General features: G+C 51.9%; 2 protein-coding genes across 2 annotated transcripts in view; both read right to left on the bottom strand.

Annotated features, from left to right (window-relative positions):
- Traip (TRAF interacting protein) overlaps positions 1-4,088 on the bottom strand; it is a 33,764-nt gene extending 29,676 nt beyond the window's left edge. Inside the window, exon 1 of the mRNA XM_051140532.1 lies at positions 1,894-4,088. Within this exon, the coding sequence (XP_050996489.1) occupies positions 1,894-1,991 (98 nt within the window). The 5' untranslated portion in view covers positions 1,992-4,088. The remainder of the gene's footprint in view (positions 1-1,893) is intronic.
- A 67-nt stretch (positions 4,089-4,155) lies between these two features.
- Camkv (CaM kinase like vesicle associated) lies at positions 4,156-7,731 on the bottom strand. Its single transcript, XM_051140601.1, has 10 exons — positions 7,608-7,731; positions 7,369-7,500; positions 7,159-7,233; positions 6,796-6,934; positions 6,535-6,655; positions 6,291-6,366; positions 6,063-6,199; positions 5,838-5,916; positions 5,512-5,599; positions 4,156-5,253 (listed from the first exon to the last, which is right to left on the bottom strand). The coding sequence occupies exons 1-10, from the start codon at positions 7,700-7,702 to the stop codon at positions 4,699-4,701; spliced, it is 1,497 nt and encodes a 498-aa protein (XP_050996558.1). The 5' UTR covers positions 7,703-7,731; the 3' UTR covers positions 4,156-4,698.
- Between the last annotated feature and the right edge of the window lie 9,856 nt (positions 7,732-17,587).

Raw genomic sequence — 17,587 nt, 5'->3', positions numbered from 1 at the left:
TTTATTGACTGTTGATACATTCCTCCACAGAAGCATAATACCTATTAGTGTATAAGTGATCAGTACACACACACACACACACACACACACACACACACACACACACACACACACAAAGAAAGAAAGGTAGGTAGGTGGGGGCCAGGGATTGGTGATGTAGCTCGGTGGTAAGTTACTTAACTTAGCATGCACAAAGTCCTGAGTTCAAATCATAGCTACAGAAAGCAATTAAGTGTGGAAGCAGGAGACAGAAGCTATTCTGAGCAGTAAAATAAATAATGATATAAACTTCATAACTGAAAAGCTAAGATAAACATCCACGAGTCCACACTGTAAAAAACTGAATAACTAGAAGAAGCCTTCCATCCCTGGTCAATTGATCTCAATTGTCCGTAGCTCCATTGGAATCAGATGCCCCTGAGAGCACCTGTACTCACATGCACGCAGTCACACAAAGACATACACATGAACACGTAATTTAAAGTGAAAATGAGCAGCCGGGCATGGTGGCGCACTCCTTTAATCCCAGGACTCAGGAGGCAGAGGCAGGTGGACTGCTGTGAGTTTGAGGCTGTTCTGGTCTACAGTGCGCCAATTCCAAGAGAAGCTCTGTCTTGAAAAACAAAACAAACAAAACCACCAAACCTCAAAAAACACAAAACACAACAGGGGGAACAAAATAGAAAATACTGAATATGATCGATTTAATTTAAATATCAGTAAGTTAAATACAAAGATTATACCAGATTTTTAATGCCAAATATGCTTTCAAGAGACAGACCTAAAACATAAATACCCAGGAAAGTTCAAGGTTAGAGGTTAGGGGGAAGGCAGGTGAAGGAAAAGAGGCTTGGTGGTCGGGTTGACTTATTGGGGGGAGGGTCAAGACAGGGTCTTTCTGTGTAGCCTTGGCTGTCCAGGACTCGCTTTGTAGACCAGACTAGCCTCCAACTTACAGTGATCTGACCACCTCTGCCTCCCAAGTGCTGGGATCAAAGGCGAGCGCCTCCATACCCGGCTGTGGGGTTGACTTCTAACCTAACTACACAATGGCTCCCTGAGCATGGCACTTGGGCCATGCAACACTGGGTTATGTGGTTTTGGTTTTGTATTTTGGCACAAGTTCTCAGAAAGCCCAGACTGGCCTTTAACTCACTATGTAGCTGAGACTGACCTTCAGCTCCTGATGTTTCTGCCTCCACATCCTCAGTCCCTCCCCACCCTGTATTGCAGTATGCAACACCTCAGAGTAACATTGGTCTTATACAAAGCTTTGGAAATAAGAGACACCAGCAGCGTTGAAGGTGCTCTCACACCACTTCCTTCTTCTTGGGTCCTTTTGCCCCCTCCCCCCCCCCAAAAAAAAATCTCCCACTATTCCAAAGGACCGCTCTTCTGTCTTGTTTTGAACCACCCTGCGAACAGTTTCGAAGGGACTCTTTCCCCACTCACAAGACAACTGAGCGGCAAGACCCCTTGACAGGAAGGTACTTCATCAGGGTGTCTGGCCAATGAGATGTTTCTGGATAGAAACTATCCAAACCATCTAGCAAACCGTGCAGACCCGTTAGGATTGCCAGAAACTTAACCAGGTTTGTTTGTTGAATCTCAGAGAAACAAAAGGGCTCGTTAATGCGTAAAAGCTCATCTCCGCTCAGACTAATAGTTTTAAAGTCACATTTCTTAGCACAAGTTAATGAAGAGGTACTTAACTCTTTTTACCATACCCCCTGGGCAGCTAACACCTCCACCTGGCCCACTTCGGCCCAGATTCGAAAGCTTCCGTGACGTTCCTCTAACGTAATCACCTGTTTGAGTTCCGAGGATGGATCGCCTCTAGCCTCTAAGTGGTTTTGGGGCACTCGCGTGAGCCCTAACACTGCTGTCACTCACCATTCCAGGTGAAAAGTGTGGCCACAGTGGATGGCAGCCACGTCTCGGGAGTGATCGAAAAAGTCGGAGCAGATGGTGCACAGAGCGCGGATAGGCATGATGGTTGGACTCGAGCAGCCTAGATAGCCCGGGAAACTGCAACAGGTCCAGTTTGATGGCAGCGACCCAGCGGCTCCACTTCCTTCAAATTTCGCTCCACCGCACGACTTCCGGTAGCCAAGCGGAAATCATAACAAACCCGTGTCTGAGTACTTCTCTCTGATTGGACAAACCTCGGGCTGAGGGGCTGGATTATCTAGGCTAAACCGCCCGCCCGCCGCGCGGAATCCTGGGACTTAGTGCAGTAACTCTTTGCAGTCTCCTAGGAGTGGATCCCCATTTCTACTAGTGGAGCCCTGCGATGGGCTGGGGAGGAAAACAGAGACGCTGCAGTCTGACCCTATCCCTGCTAAGCCGGTATTGTCTCAAGCTAGAGCTGGTGCGAAGCGAACCAGACCTCTTCTTGCTGCACTTGGAGACGGTCAGACAGACTGACAATCCCAAGGAAAAGGGATGATGGTCCCATGGCTATGGAGAGTGATAGACCTTGTGCTGGAAGCCCAGACCAAAAGAAGGCCCCCACTTTCTCAGCCTTCTATAGTGGATGATCTTGGAAAGATGGACGCATTAAATCCCAACCCTTCAAACCACTTACACTAGCCTTCAAATATGCCCTGATAATCCTTGAGATTAGGTAGACACTAGCCCAGCTATTTAGCTCTTACCTCCAGGGATTCCTCATGCCGGGGACTGTAGGATGGTGATTTTTGAAGGTACAGATACTTCAAAGACCAGGAAATAACAAACCCTCTTTATTATTCCCACATCAGATAATTTAAGGTCTTCCCTGAGAAAGCAACCCAGGTGAATTCACCAAAGCTCCTCTGAGCTGAAGGGCATCTCCTTAGGGATTTTACCATATGGTTAGTAGAATTACTCCCCCAGAGGAAACATACAGGACTCCATACCATAAAGCAGGTCTGCTCCAGCTGGGGAAGGCAAAGTGAAATCTTTTTGGTCTAACTGGAAATCACAGGTATTCACAGGAAGTCAGGCATCAACATACAGCACAGAACTGTTGTGCAATCCCACCCTCTCCCCAGCCCAAGGAGGTCCGCTTCGCCCATGAGCAAGGTCTCTCCCTATAGTGTTTGGCCCTGAGTGGATTCCACCTCTATGTCCAAGTTAAGACAAAGGCTCCTTGTCAACAATATGGTTTTCTAGAGTCCAGAGGATTTCCATCAACATCATCCAGGTACCACACTGGAGAAGGTGACCTGCACTCTCACCCCAAGCAATGCACTGAGCACCAGCCACTAACCCAAAAACCTGCTCCCTGCCTCTCCCCTCCCCCACTGCCTTCCTTGGGCTCCTCCCCAATAGGACAGAGGAAGCAAAGGCAAGAGGGTGGCCAGAGACTTTGCAGGGTCACGTTTATTTGCCAGGTTCAGCAGGCACACAGTTAAGCCCACCAACCTTCACATACCAGAGCAGACCCACAGGCATGCAGGGAGAAGGGCAGGACCACCATGGAGTGCCGAGCAAGGGCAAGGACCAGCGTGGCTGCCTGTCCAGGCTGTGATAGGGTCTGACCAAGGGCACCTGCCAAGAGCATCTCTCAGGGGACTTCCTCATTCCATCAAGAGCCAACTTGGCATGGGCTGAGCAACACCTCAGCCTCTGATGGGAGAAATGGAGGGACATCTCAGCCTCTGATAGTAGAAATGGAGGGAACATCCTCTCCATGTTGCTGAACTAAGAGCAGAAAACCTGCCCCTGTAAGAAGCTAGCTCCCCAAGCAGCCTATGAGGTACTGCCATGCCTCCCTGGGAGGAAGAGGATGTACAGCCTGAGCCTGCATGAGGTGGCTATGGGTAAGGTCTCTTCCTGTGGTAGTGGCATCTAGGAAGACCATGGGGGACACAAGCCCTCCCTGTCCAGCTCACAGTAAGGACCCAGGCAGGTCAGGGCACTGGTACTGTCCCTGTACTCTGTTCTCCTCGGTCCCACTGCCGTATCCTCTGGAGTTTCCTAAGAATCAGGATGCAGAGCAATCTAATACAGGACTCGGGGAGGGTAAGAAATAACATAAAGATCTTCAGACAGGAAAAAGATGGAAGCTTCTACTCCTCGACCCATTCTCTCTCCCCCTTCTGAGGACCACCCCAAAGCTAACATGCAGTGCCCCCGACCATGAGACCGGACTTGACTTAAAGCACACTGCCCTAGAATTCTGCGTCCTCTCTAGCAGCCAGTGCCTACTAGAGCAGCCCGCACGCCACAGGTACACACCTTCATGTGCAGGAGCCTAACACTGCTGACAGGGCCTCGCTGGAGGACCAGCTCTCAGGGCAAGGCCATCCAATTTAGGGCCTGGGAAAGTATGAGACTTGCAGGGCCTGCCTGGGGAAATGATGAGGAAGGGAAGGAGAAGGAGGAGAGCAAGGACCCCCTGAGAATCCCTAGAGCAGCATCCCACAAGGAACAGAAACTGGTGAAGCTAAGCGAAAGACGGGAAAGCCACGAGGAATCCATGCAGGGGCTGGGGCTGGCCCTGCCTCTGGCCTGCCCACCACTCACACACATCCACACAGGAGACGAGACTGCTCTCCCATGGCCCCCAGGCATGCCCCACTGGGATGAGGGAGCTTGGGGGGCGGGGGGAGCTAGGGCATCATGCCAGTGACTCTATATACAGTGAGAAGCCCCTCATCCATACTCCCACCCTCTTTCCCATCCCTCAAAACCCCCCAACTGGCTGCCCATTCAGCTTGTCTCCTCCCTCTGAGACTCCTGGGCACAGCCAATAGGCTCTTTTCCTTTACTAGAGGGTGGAGCCTGGCCTGTGGTACCCTCTAGGGCTGTGCTGTCCGGCTGGGCCACAGCCGGCTCAGGGGTGGCAGCTGCCTTTGCAGCTGGCGTGGGCACTGTGCTGTCTTCTGTGGCTGGTGTGGCTCTCCCGTCAGTAGCTGGTGTAGCACTCCTGTCAGTAGCTGGAGTGACACTTCCATCAGTGGCTGGGGTGATGCTCCCATCAGTGGCTGGGGTGACACTGCCATCTGTGGCTGGAGTGACACTGCCATCTGTGGCCGGGGTGGCACTACGATCTGCAGAAGCTATGTTATCACTCTTGGCAGCACCCTCTGTGCCTGCAGCAGCACCGGCCCCAGAGGATGGGGCGGCAGCTCCGCTTGCGGCTGCAGCAATGGCCCCACCAGCTGCCCCAGGAGCAGCAGTGCCTGAAGCAGACTGGGCTGCAGCTGTGCCAGACTGCTCTGGTGCCCGAAGCCGTTTCATGAGAGTGGTCACTCGGACAGCCTTCTGCAAGGACAGTGAAGAAAGGCTCGTGGTGAGGTTCGCTGGATCCACTCCTTCCAAATGGCTAAACCCAGCCCCTTCCACAGGACCCCAGCTGCCTCCGGCCTCCCAGCTAGTCAATACTTAAGCAGCAGGTAGAGCCACATACAACGGCCCGAGAGAACTTGTGCTCAGCTGAAGAGGTGCACTGGCAGCAAGAAACTGTGGGTGCGAGAAGCAGCGTTTGGAATTGAGCCAAGAGGAAAGCGAGCCAAAGCCTACCTTCCACTTGGCTCTGGCGAAGTTCTTTTCAATCTGGGCACAGACCCCATCCTTGATGTTCTTATCAGAAGCGGCATTGCCAGAAATCCTAGAAAGGAGGCGAGTGCGTCTGACTGGAATGGTCTGTGCCTTCGTGGAGACTGCACAGACCTTCCCCGTGCGATCGAGGGCGACCAGGCAGAGCCTCTCTGGTTTGACTAGACGCCTCAAGGATAAGTACTTCTGGTGTAGGAAATTCAGAGGGCAACAGAAGCTTGACCTCTCCCCGCCCTTACCCCCCCCCACCCACTCACACCCCTCCTCGTTCTCCACAGGGCCCTGCTCACCATTCGTGGGAGATGGCTTCTTCCGCTGTGATCCGCTGGTCCTGCTCCACCTCCATCAGCCTTGTGACCAGGTCTTTGGCTGGGGACAAAGCCAGGGATGGGCTAGGCATGGGCGCCCCATTTCATTGTCTAGATGTGATGGATGGGCTGGGGAGCAGGAGCAGAATCCAGCAGAAGCCGAGAGCAGCGCCCTATACTCTGCCCACGCGCTGGGTGTCTCCTCACCTGCCTGGGAAATATCGTCCCAGTACGGAGAGTCAAACTCATAGTCCCCGGCCAGGATCTTGCGGAAGAGATTCTTGTCATGGTTCTCATAGTCGTCTTCCTCTACCTCCTCGTAGAAGGGTGGGTTGCCTGAAAGCCTACATGGAACAGGGTTCACCCAAGATGGCCACGGACAACAACTGTCCTGCCCACCTGGCTGCGAGCCTAACTACGTGCCCTTCCACTCACAGGATATACATGATGACACCAATGGCCCAACAGTCCACAGGACGTCCATACCGTTGCCGTCCTACCACTTCCGGTGCTAAAAAAAAAAAAAAAAATTGTTCATCTGCCATCTGCTGGTCAGCATCAAGCTTGGCCAGATATAGTACCATCCAAACCCACTTCTTGAGACAGAGACTTCTCCCCTACCCTAAATCCCTCCCTGATGGCTGCCCCTCCACTATCCCACCCCATCATCCCTCCTTGCCCAGATACTCCGGGGTTCCACAGGGCTCCTTGATGAGGCCATTCTCTAGCTTAGCCAGGTGGAAGTCACTGATGACGATCTTTGAGTTCTTCAGCCTATTGTAGTAGACCAGGTTTTCCAGCTGTCCCGGAGAGAACGGTAGAAGGATGGGCCGAAGTTACTGTTAAGTGCCTCAGAAGCCGAGCCAGAGCCCAGTGTGGCTCCCATGCCATCCTCAGCCCAGCTGTCAAGCGATCCAGTCACTCTGGTTCTCGATCTTACCTTGAGGTTCCTGTGCACAATCTTGAGTGAGTGCAAGTAGGCCACAGCCTCCAAGACCTGCCGCACCACGTTGCTCGTGTCTCGCTCCGAGTAGTAGCCCTGGTCCAGGATCCAGTCAAACACCTCCCTCCCCGTGGCCCTGAGAGACACCAGCCCCTGAGCTCAGTGTGGGCAGGGTCGGGGGGGTGGGGGAGAGCAGGTAGGACAGGAGCATTTGGGAGGCCTGACTTGTTCCAGGCAGTTGGCTAGGCAGAGCCCAGGGCCCAAGGATTCCCAAAGTGGATTTCTTTAGCTATAAAAGGAAGAAAAAGAAAAAAAGGACCTAGGGACTAGGGGATCCTGGAACCCCAGAATAGTACTCACAGCTCCAGGAAGATGAAGTATTCTTTGCGGGTCACAAACACATCTACCAGCTGCAGGATGTTGGGGTGCTTCACCCTAGTGGCAGTGGGGGAGGGGTCAACAGTCAGGGCTGAACAAACCCGAGACAAGCTCTGGTCCCTAAGGCGCGAGGCCTTCAAGCCTTCCCTGCCATATCTCCTATGCCACCCTCCCCTCAGCCCCCACACTCACATCTTGAGGATGCCAATCTCATTCTTAGCCGCCTTCCGCACCTTGCGGCCATCCCGCTTCTGGAACTTCTTGCAGGTATGCAGCTTGCCCGTCGTCTTGTCCTTGGCCCGGAAGATCTCACAGAACTCCTCGCTGAAGGCAGCCGCACAGCAGGCCTCAGGACACAGGGTACTCTCCAGGGCCCCCATCCCACTCCTGGGCCTATCCACCCACCATTGCCCCATAGGCCCGACACTCACGTCTTGATGACTTGTCCCAAATCATATCTGTCAGTCACCTCAGATGGCTGGTTATAGTTCTTCTTGTCACCCAGAGTCACACACCCAAACGGCATTGCTAGGCTCTAAGATGCAAACAGGATGGGGTCTGGCTCAGCCGTGCACCATTGTCTATGTCCCCTGCCCCCAGCACTGAAACTGCTTTTGGGAAACCCCAGCTCAACTCAGGTCAAGGGAAGGGTAAAGTAGGCAAACAGACATACACGCAGCCGTTCAGCAAGGCTGCCCAAACAACAGTCCCCACCAAGCAAAAATGTGCTAAATTGACATATTGGGAAATAGTTTTGGGGGGCTGGAGCGATGGCTCAGTGGTTAAGAGCACTATCTGCTCTTCCAAAGGACCTGGGTTCAATTCCCAGCACCCATATGGCAGCTCACAACCATCTGTAACTCCAGTTCCAAAGCATCTGACACCTACATACCGATGCACGTAAAATAAAACTAAATAAATTTTTTAAAAAAGAAAATAGTTTTTTTCATTATGTACACTTGAAAAGACTCAGAACATTTCACTTTTTTTTTTTTTTTTTTTTTTTTTTCAGACAAGGTTTCTCTGGGTAGCCTTGGCTGTCCTGGACTCCCTTTGTAGACCAGGCTGGCCTTGAACTCACAGTGATCGTCTGCCTCTGCCTCCCAAGTGCTGGGATTAAAAGTGTGCACCACCACCGCCTGGCCAATTTGCTTATTTATTTAGTTTTCCATTTTTGAAATAGGGTCTCACTATTTAGCCCTAGATGCCCTGGGCCCAGTATGTAGATCAAGCTGGCCAGTAACTTGCTAAGATCCTCCTGCCTCCTCCTCTTCAGTAATGGGATTAAACCATCAGTTTCTTTAGGGTCAGGCAGATGGTTCACCAGGTGAGAGCACTGACCTCCAAACCGGAGAGTGATGGCTGGGACCCACATGATAGAGAGAAGCATCTCCCACAAGTTGTCTTCTGACCTCCATGCACATACTATACTGTCTTCCCAAAGTAAATAATAAATGTAATTTTAAAATGAAAAAAAGAAAGCCACACAATGTCTCTACAGTCAGGTATGACAACTCACACTGGTTATTCCAGCCCTCAGGAAACTGATGCAAGAGGCCTGGTGTGAGCCTGAGGGCAGCCTGGGCTAGAGTGTGAAACCCAATTTCACAAAAATAAAAATCTCTACATTCCAGCCATTCATGGACACAAATTTGTTTATTCCATTAAGCTGTTGAAATTATAACTATATCAGCTGGGTGTGGTGGCGCGTGCCTTTAATCCCAGCACTCGGGAGGCAGAGGCAGGCAGATAGCTGTGAGTTCGAGGCCAGCCTGGTCTACAAAGCAAGTCCAGAACAGCCAAGTCTAACAGAGAGACCCTATCTTGAAAAACCAAAAAGAAAAAGGAAAAAAAAATATAATTATATCAATTCCTCCTTCCCACCCTCCCCCCTAGCTCTAATCAAATTCATGACCATGTTCTCTTTAGTTATTGTTACTTTTTGTGTGTGTGCTCCTGATTATATAAATATAACCTGCTAGGTTCATATAGTGTCACTAGTCTGTATGTCTTCAGGGCTGATCATGTGGTATTGGCTAGCCCACTGGAGTGCCCTTCCCTGGGGAAAACTACTCTCCTACTGAGCATGCCTTCTTTGCCTGTGGTTCTCTGCCTAGGGTTGAGGGCTCATAGCTCTCCCCTATTCTAGGTGTTTACTCCTGATGCTCCAGAGATGCCAAATGTTGGGAAAGCTACGGACAAAATGAACTCTGTTGGAAGAAGGCAACTCCCCTCTGAAAAAGCTGGGAGCCAGGTGTAGTGTACACCTGAAGTCCTAGAACTCAGGGAGCGGAGGCAGGAGGATCTAGGAGTTCAAAAGAACCTCAGCTGCTTGATGAGCTCAAGACTAGCACAGGAGACTCGGTCTGAAAGGAAAGGACAGGACAGGGCCAGTTTTGTCAAACAAACTCTTTGTACTTCTTTTATTTTTTTAAGGTTATTTATTTGTCGGGCATGGTGGTGCACACCTTTAATCCCAGCCCTTGGGAGGCAGAGGTAGGCTGATCTCTGTGAGTTCAAGGCCAGTCTGGTCTTGTCTGGTTGGTCTGGTCTACAAAGAGAGTTCAGACCAACCAAGGCTACACAGGGAAACCCTGTCTCAAAAAAAAAAAAAAAAAAAAAAGTGTGGTTTTGTTTGTTTGTTTGTTTGTTTTGGTGTTTTGAAACAAGGTCTCATGTCCTGGACCTTGCTCTGTAGACTAGGCTGGCCTCAAACTTATAGAAATCGGCTTACCACCGCCTTCTGAGTGCTAGGATTAAAGGTGTGTGCCACCACCACCCAGCTAAGGTTATTTTTATGTGTATGGGTGATTGGCCTGCACATATGCTATGCCCCATATGCATGCCTAGTATCTATGGAAGCCAGAAGAGGGGTTTGGATCCCCTGGAACTGGAGTTACAGGCAGTTATGAGCTGTTGTGTAGGTGCTGGAAACTAAACACAGGCCCTCTGGAGAAGCAACCAGTGCTTCTAACCACTGCACAATTTCAAGTCTACCCTTATGTACTTGAAATATTTGTTCCATAGAAATGCATACATTTGAACCAAGTGTGCCCCAGGAGTTCCAGACCAACCTGGGCTACATAGGGAGAGCCTATCAAAGAGGGGGCGGGAGAGAGAGAGGTAGGCATATACTTATGCCTCAGGACATTTGTGTAAGAGTGTTCATAATTGCCATATCCATAATTGCAAAAAGCTGGAAAGGGCCCAGACATCTACTACCAGCAGGCTGTATTGTGGTAGAGTCATATAACAGAATGTTATGCTGCAGAGGAAATGAAACAGCTATGGTTCTACTCAACCAAATAGTGTATCTTGCAAAAACAGTGTTGACAGAAACAGGAAAGAATGCATGTAGTGTGAGCCTTTTGATACAGGGCTCAAAACAGGCAGAAGTCCCCATATGCTGGGGGTTCAAACACAGCAGTAACACTGTACAGAAAAGCAGAAAATAAGTCCCCAGAGTTGCATAATGGCGGCTCCTCCTAAGGGGCAGGGTAGGATGACCGAGTTAGGGACTTCTGAAAGACTTGTTTCTAAACCTGAGAGGTATTTATAAAGGAATGCACTTTATATCTTTTTTACTTATTTATGTTATGTGCATTGGTGTTTTGCCTGCATGTATGTCTGTGTGATGGTGGCAGATCTTGGGAGTTACAGACAGCTGTGAGCTGACATGTGGGTGCTGGGAATATAATCCAGATCCCCTGGAAGAACAGTCAGTGCTCTTAACTGCTGAACCATCTTTCCAGCTCCCCTTCATATCTTGCTAACATTATACATGCACGCTGGGCCGTGGTGGAGCATGCCTTTAAGCCCAGCACTCATGCCTGAAAAACCAGCTCCAAGGGTGGGCAGAGCGAGAACTGCTGGGACTTGTACTTCTAGCTTAGCCAGAAAATGCAAGCTCCAGGTTCAGGGAGAGACCTTGTCTCAAAGGAATAGGTGGAAAGTGACAGAAAACACTTGATGCTTTTCTTCTCATTTCTGAGTATCCACAGGCATGGAGAGAGAGAGAGAGAGAGAGAGAGAGAGAGAGAGGGAGGGAAGAAGGAGGGAGGGGGAGAGAGAGAGGGGGCATGTTCATGCACACACACACACACGAAAATGAATAAATCTTTTTCTAAATTTGAACATTATTTGTTGGGTTGGGTTTTAGTGTGGGGAGGCATTCTTTTATAAGAGATGAAAGGAGATAGGAGTTCTAAGGCAAAGAAGTAAATGCTGAAGGTGTAAATGTATATCTTTTGTTTATTTTTGTTTGTTTGTTTTTGAGACAAGGTTTCATATAGCTCAAACTGGCCTCAAACTCACTACATAGCTGAGGCTAGCCTTGGACTCCTACTCTTCCTGCCTCTGTTCCTGAGTGTTGGAATGACAGGCATGTGCCACCATGCTCTGATGTTGCTTTAGAATTTGTATTATAATTACTTTGATGAGTTTAGTAAATATTGAATTCTAGAGGGAGACGTTCCTTGTAGGGGAGAAGCAGTGTTAGTGTTGGGCCTTGGAGCAGAAGGCTTTGCGGGGATGTATGCAGGGGTGATGGTTAGGAAGGGTAAGATAGCGCTAAACTGCTGCAGGAGCACATAGGGGACCAGGTGTGAGGCTCCATCCAGTTATTGCTGGCTCAGTAGGCACCAGGAACTCTGCACCTGGAGCACAGTGCCCTGCCCCCACTCTGTCAGTTACAGCTCAGTCCTAAACTGCAGTGCTGGACGACTGGCCCCCAGCATCCAAAGGAAAAGGCCCCCGCTGCCCTATTTGGAGGAGGATAACTGCATCGACCTTTACAGATCTAACCCCAGAGTTGGCCTCCATAAAGTCAGCTTCCTGCCAGCCGGTGGCTACACCGAGTTCGACGCTGAAGCCACACCGAAACTGCTCAACCTCTGCCACCTCTGCAACTGCTTGATGTGGAAGGACCTGGGCCAGGGCTTTGAGCACCTAAATCCTCCCCTATCTGAAGGCACTTACAGTGTCAGTCCTCCTTGGCAAGGAAGAAGGACTCTGCGAGCTGGGGGGCAGGGGGAGGGTGCTCTGGACAAGCCCTACGGGTAGTCCTGGCTGTCAATTACTTTCTTTCAGGCAGAGGCTAGCTACGCAATTCCCACAACCCTCCTGGAGGTCCTCCCTCAAGTGTGTCCTCAGCACTAGGGATCAAATTCCCTAACTTTTTCACCTGGATTGCTTGAGCTTGGGGAATACAAAAGCACTTCATCAATGTGATTCAAGCCAGAGCTAGCGAAAACACCATAGAGGCAAAAGAGAGAAGCTGTTGGCTGTGTGTCTTTGCCATTATGTCCAGAACCCTTCCCCTGCATCCGCTAGGGAGGTCCGTGCAGCTAAAGTCTCATTCTTGCAGCTGGGAGCAGAGGCACAGTCACCCACCCATCTCCACACCATAACATCTGGAGGCAGAGGCCTGCATAGTCCTTGTATACTCTAAGGGGATTTTTTCCCCCTTATGGTGTGTGTGTTGGGGGGTGATTATCCTCCCAGGCTAGAATCTGAGGGCCACTCACTGGGGCTGGAGAACGGTACCTTGGCTTGCATGTTTCTCAGGAGGACTGGGCAGGGACCATTCCTAGTTCTGTTGCTTTGTTATACTGCTGCCTCTGATATAAATGCCCGTCCCCCAAAGCCTCCCATGGGAATCCTATTTGTCACCATGGAGTTATTTATAACATTAAAAAGGAATCAGCGACTACCTAAATGTCCAACAACAGGTGATTCGCCAGCATGTCTACCCAATGGCTGGAAGTGTGGGCAGTGGTAAGAGCGCTTACCCACCTTGGCTGCCCTGTGAAACAGCCTCTGCATAGGCAAGGAGTCCAGACCAGGGCTGCGTGTTCTTCCGGTACGAATTCTGACATTATAAGGATGTCTGTGTAACAAGTTGTCTACAACAATCCTGATGCTCCAAGGCCAGACGCAAACGGCCCTTTTGTGAGATACCTTCCCCAAGCTCCACCTCCCTTCCGAGTCCAACGGCCCTCGCCTCTGCCAGTGTGGTGTAGGCAGGAGGTTTGTGTATGCCTGTCCCTGATCGTGGTGCCAGCTTTTGGCTATACATATGCATTCATGGCCCATGGGGCCTGGGCTGGTCTTAGGATCTGTCTCTACCATGGAAATCTCACAGAGCTGTCAGCCTACAGCCATGTCTTACAGGTCTCAATGATGGGACAGGGGCAGGCCTACTTCATCACCACTCTGTTGGCTACCTCAGCTGCCCAGATGTCACCCAATTATTAAATTATTACCCCTCCCCAACATCCTAATTGAATTTGCTTTTACACCTAGATCTTTCAGGGGCAAGAGAAAAGAAAGGGGAGCCGTGTTTCCAGATCAGTACTTTCATCTCCTCCAGCCACATTTAATTCACTATCTGCTATTCCGGGGAAGTTGTAGGTTGTGTACACCAAGCCCCTTGCTGCCTCTGAGCAATAAGAACAACTGGCCCCAAAGCTGAAAGAGTAGGTTTAGAGACAGATTGTAGAAGGGTGGGAGGGCATGCAGAAAGAGACTGGCATTTCTCATGCTCACGGCCCCAAATCAACACCCAACTGATGAAGGTTTTCTTTCCAACAACACAGAACCTGGTCAGGTCCACACTGGCCCAGGGACGGCCCAGGAACTCCATTTTGTTTTTGTTTTTCGAGACAGGGTTTCTCTGCGTAGCCTTGACTGTCCTGGACTTGCTTTGTAGACCAGGCTGGCCTGAACTCACAGCAATCTGCCTGCCTCTGCCTCCTAAGTGCTGGGATTAAAGGTGTGTGCCGCCGCCGCCGCTGCCGCCGCAGCCACCACCACCACCCCCACCGCCTGGCCCAGGAGCTCATTTTAGCCACTTTCTTGGAGATAGAATTCCTTTCTTTCTGTGCAAAGGAAATAAACTATGCCTGGGGCGACCCAAAGGGAGCCCGAGGGCAGTTGGGAACGGGACACTACCACTGTCCTCTACTCTAGCTCTGGAAGCTTACGGCCTCAACACCTCAGTTACTGTCTGCTTCTGGAGCTTAGCTACTAGGCGCAGTGAGTCATGTCCCAAGCAACCCTGAGGATGCTTTTGTCTATTTAGTGTCCTAGTAAAATAAATAAAATATAATAAAAGGGTCCCTTAGGAGCTCTACTGGGTCTTTGGGCAAGTCTGAGCCAGGGGATCCTCAATCGAAAAGGAGATCTTTCCCATAGCGGGGTTTCCCCCACTGGAGTCAGACTGCTTCAGGTCTCACCTTTCATATCCATAAATGAAGGTTCCTGCTGCCCTGGCCTCTGCCATGTGGGGCTCTAGAGCCTGCAGTAAATCTAGAGAGGCCAGGAAGGGCCCAGGAGGCCTCCCGCTGCCTCCTGACTGTAGGCAACACCTCCCAATTTAGTGGCAGCTGTGAACACCAGCCTGCAGGCATCCCACTTCCCTCCCCTCTCCTCCTCTCTCAGCGATTAGGACTCAGTTCCCTACTGCAAATGGACTGCCCCAGCCCAAATCGCGTCTGGCTCTCAGCTGACACCTCAGCCACAAGCCTAGGGGAGGTAGTGGCCTCCTTCCAGCGTCCACGGTATCAAGAGACAGAGTCAAGCTTCAAGCCCACTGCTGCCCAAGTGCCTTAAGAGACTGGATAGGGGACGGTTCTGGGTGGGAAACAAACTGAGCCACCATCAATAATTCTGGGTGCTGACTCTTCCTACCTATGCTAGGAGTACAGAGGAGCCCCCCCCCCAAGCCCAAAAATCACAGTCTAAGGAGTCTACTGCCATTTCCAGAATAGCCAGCTCTCCACATGGCAGCCAAAGCCAAGAACCAACTGTCACTGGCCTTAAAACCCGGGGTCCCAATCTTTGAAGCCACTGGAGGCCCGCATCCCTTTGCCTGGAGGAGGGGATCTACAGAGGAAGGCACTGGAGTAAAAGGGTTGCTATGGTGATAGAAGTTTTAAAATGGGGCGGGGGAGAGGTAGGTATTAGCGAGGGTCCCTCTTCCAAAACGGACATTTTGGCCTGGCTCTTTCCCCATGGGTTCTGAGACCCTGGTCCCCGAAAAGGAAGGGAAGGCGGGGAAACTGCAAGACTTTAGTAAAGAAAGGGCCAGAGGCAGGAGAAACAAAGGCAGAACCTACTGGGACAGGAAGAAGGTGCAGCAGAGTAAAAGGGACACAGACACAAGAGAGAAACAGGCAGGAGGTTCTGATGAGGCACCCTAAAACCTCCATGGCCATGGGCTCTGATGCCCTGGGCCAGGAGTTACCCTTGGTATTTGGCTTTCAAGAACCCTTAGTATCCCCCAGACATACACTGAACTTGGTGTGGGAGGCACCGGAAAAAGAGGTCAGGTTCTAGGAGCCTCTTGGCGGAGAAGAGGCCAGCTGTTGCAGCTCCCAGCAGGACAGTCCCCAGCCTCTCTCCCTGTCATTAGAGCAGCCTAGGTGGGAGAGGTCCAAAAGTTGAGGACACAAGCACAGGGGGATAGAAATAAAGCCCAGAAACCTAGCTATTTCTCTTTTTAAGCCTTCCTCTCAGCTGGCCTAACCTTACCTGGGGTCCCCCAGCAATCTCCACCCCAACTGGCTGAACTCTCCAGGCCTCGGGTCCCCAGGGCCCTTCTTGCAGCTCAACTTCATCCTGTTATCAATCTTAAGCAGATCTCAGGATGGCCCAAAGCAGCACCATAAGCAAGCCAAAAAACAGGATGCCAAATGCACACTAAAACTCCCCATGCCTCAGTTTCGCTGAGCAGAGATCACAGATTCTGTGGTCTTCCCTCAGAGCAGAGGACCGCCACTCGCCACCGGTGAACTGGTAGCCACCAGGGAATAAAGACCCAGAGGAAGGCAGATAGGTACAAAGCCAGGATAGGGCACCTGGGGATCCACACGAGGTGAGCAAAGGAAGACCCCTGTCCCATTCTGGCTCTGAAGAGAATGAAGATACTAATTTGCAAGTTCAGGAAACTGAGGCCCAGAAGTCACTGGATCTGCCAGGAAATCAAGTCGGAGGGGGAGGGGAAGCCAGCCTAGGTCTGCAAAGGTGGGTTCTGGGGGCCCCAAAGACTGAGCCTGTGTTTGGGGGCTGGTGTGCTGAAGATCTATAGTACAGACCAGGTAGGAGCTTTTGATGAGGAAGAAGGGTTGCCCTGTTCTCTAGGAAGGAACCTGCTAGAGCAGGTTTGGGATGGAGAGCACTTGGCAGCCCTTCCTGGGGCTGGGGCTCAAGAGCCCAGGGTCTCCAGGCAGGCTATACTAGCTGAAAAAAGATAGTAGCTAATGCTTCAATTGTCCGCTGCTACTCCAGTCAGGGTCCCTAATCTTCATCCCGGTACCACCCTGACCCCCTTCCCCAGTGCTGCTGGCTCGCCCCCGCTGGCACAGCAACACACATGCGGGAGGCACACGTGTGAGCATCAAGCCCCGCACCTCCCAGCAGGAACATGTGCGCCCCGCACCCCAACCTCGCACGTGTGACCGTATACTGCTCCCCCCTCCTCCTCCACAAATGACCCTCAGGAGAAGCTCGGAAGCCAGAACTTGGCTAGGGGCCCGATGGTCCACTAGGGCTTAGAACCTCCTCTCCGCGCCCCCCCTCCCGCCCCAGCCCCGCAGCAGCCCCGCCCAGCCCCCTCCGGATTGTCGCCCATGAAGAACTCTCCGTTGTCATGGAAATTAGTGACTGCCAAACCAGAGGGAGGGGGCCCCCAGGGGCAGTTGGGAGGGGCTGGAGACCGCTCAGGGAGCAAGGATGGACCAGTCGGCCCTTGGCCCTTACCCCTATAAGGGGTACCACGAATCTTCGAGGGTTTATGTTTTTTACAATTCGGAGCTGCAGAGGCTTTCTCTGGGACCCTCCCAAGCCGTCCAAGGTAATGGGGAACTTTAGCCCAACCCCGCATGCCACCCTTCCTCGCATCTGCAGAAACCGACCGCGCGTTGTGCCCCTGCTGGGACCCCCAGAGTCCTCGCGGCGATCGCGCGCATCCTGCGCGGGGGATTCTCTAACCAGGGAAACAATCTCCAAAGGGCCCCCAACGTGCATCCAGGAGGCGCCCTCCCCACCGGCCCAACCCTCCCTGCTCCGCACCTGCAACGCTAGTCGGTCACAGGGAGGAAGCGATAACCGGCTCAGCAGGGCTCCGGGGGCGGCCGGCAGAATCCGCTCCGGGCACGCGGGGCAGACGCGGCGCCAGCTGCAGCCGCTTCGACTCCAGAACCTCCAGCATCGCCAGTCGCTCACTGGCAGCGGATTCGCACCCCGGGCCGGGGGCGGGCTGGGGGCGGGGCCTCCTCGCCCGGCCCGCCCCCGCCCTGGCAGACCCGGAGACTGGAATCCCACTTGAGGGAGGGCACATGAGGGTTGGGGACCAAGCTGCCAAACACCTGCTAGGCTCTCTTAGGCCATCGGACTCTAAACCCAGCAACAG

The sequence above is a fragment of the Acomys russatus genome, chromosome 32, assembly GCF_903995435.1.
Source record: "Acomys russatus chromosome 32, mAcoRus1.1, whole genome shotgun sequence".
Taxonomy (NCBI): Eukaryota; Metazoa; Chordata; class Mammalia; order Rodentia; family Muridae; genus Acomys; species Acomys russatus.
The sequence above is the reverse complement of the archived record's forward strand: the minus strand, read 5'-3'. Positions and strand labels throughout refer to the sequence as shown.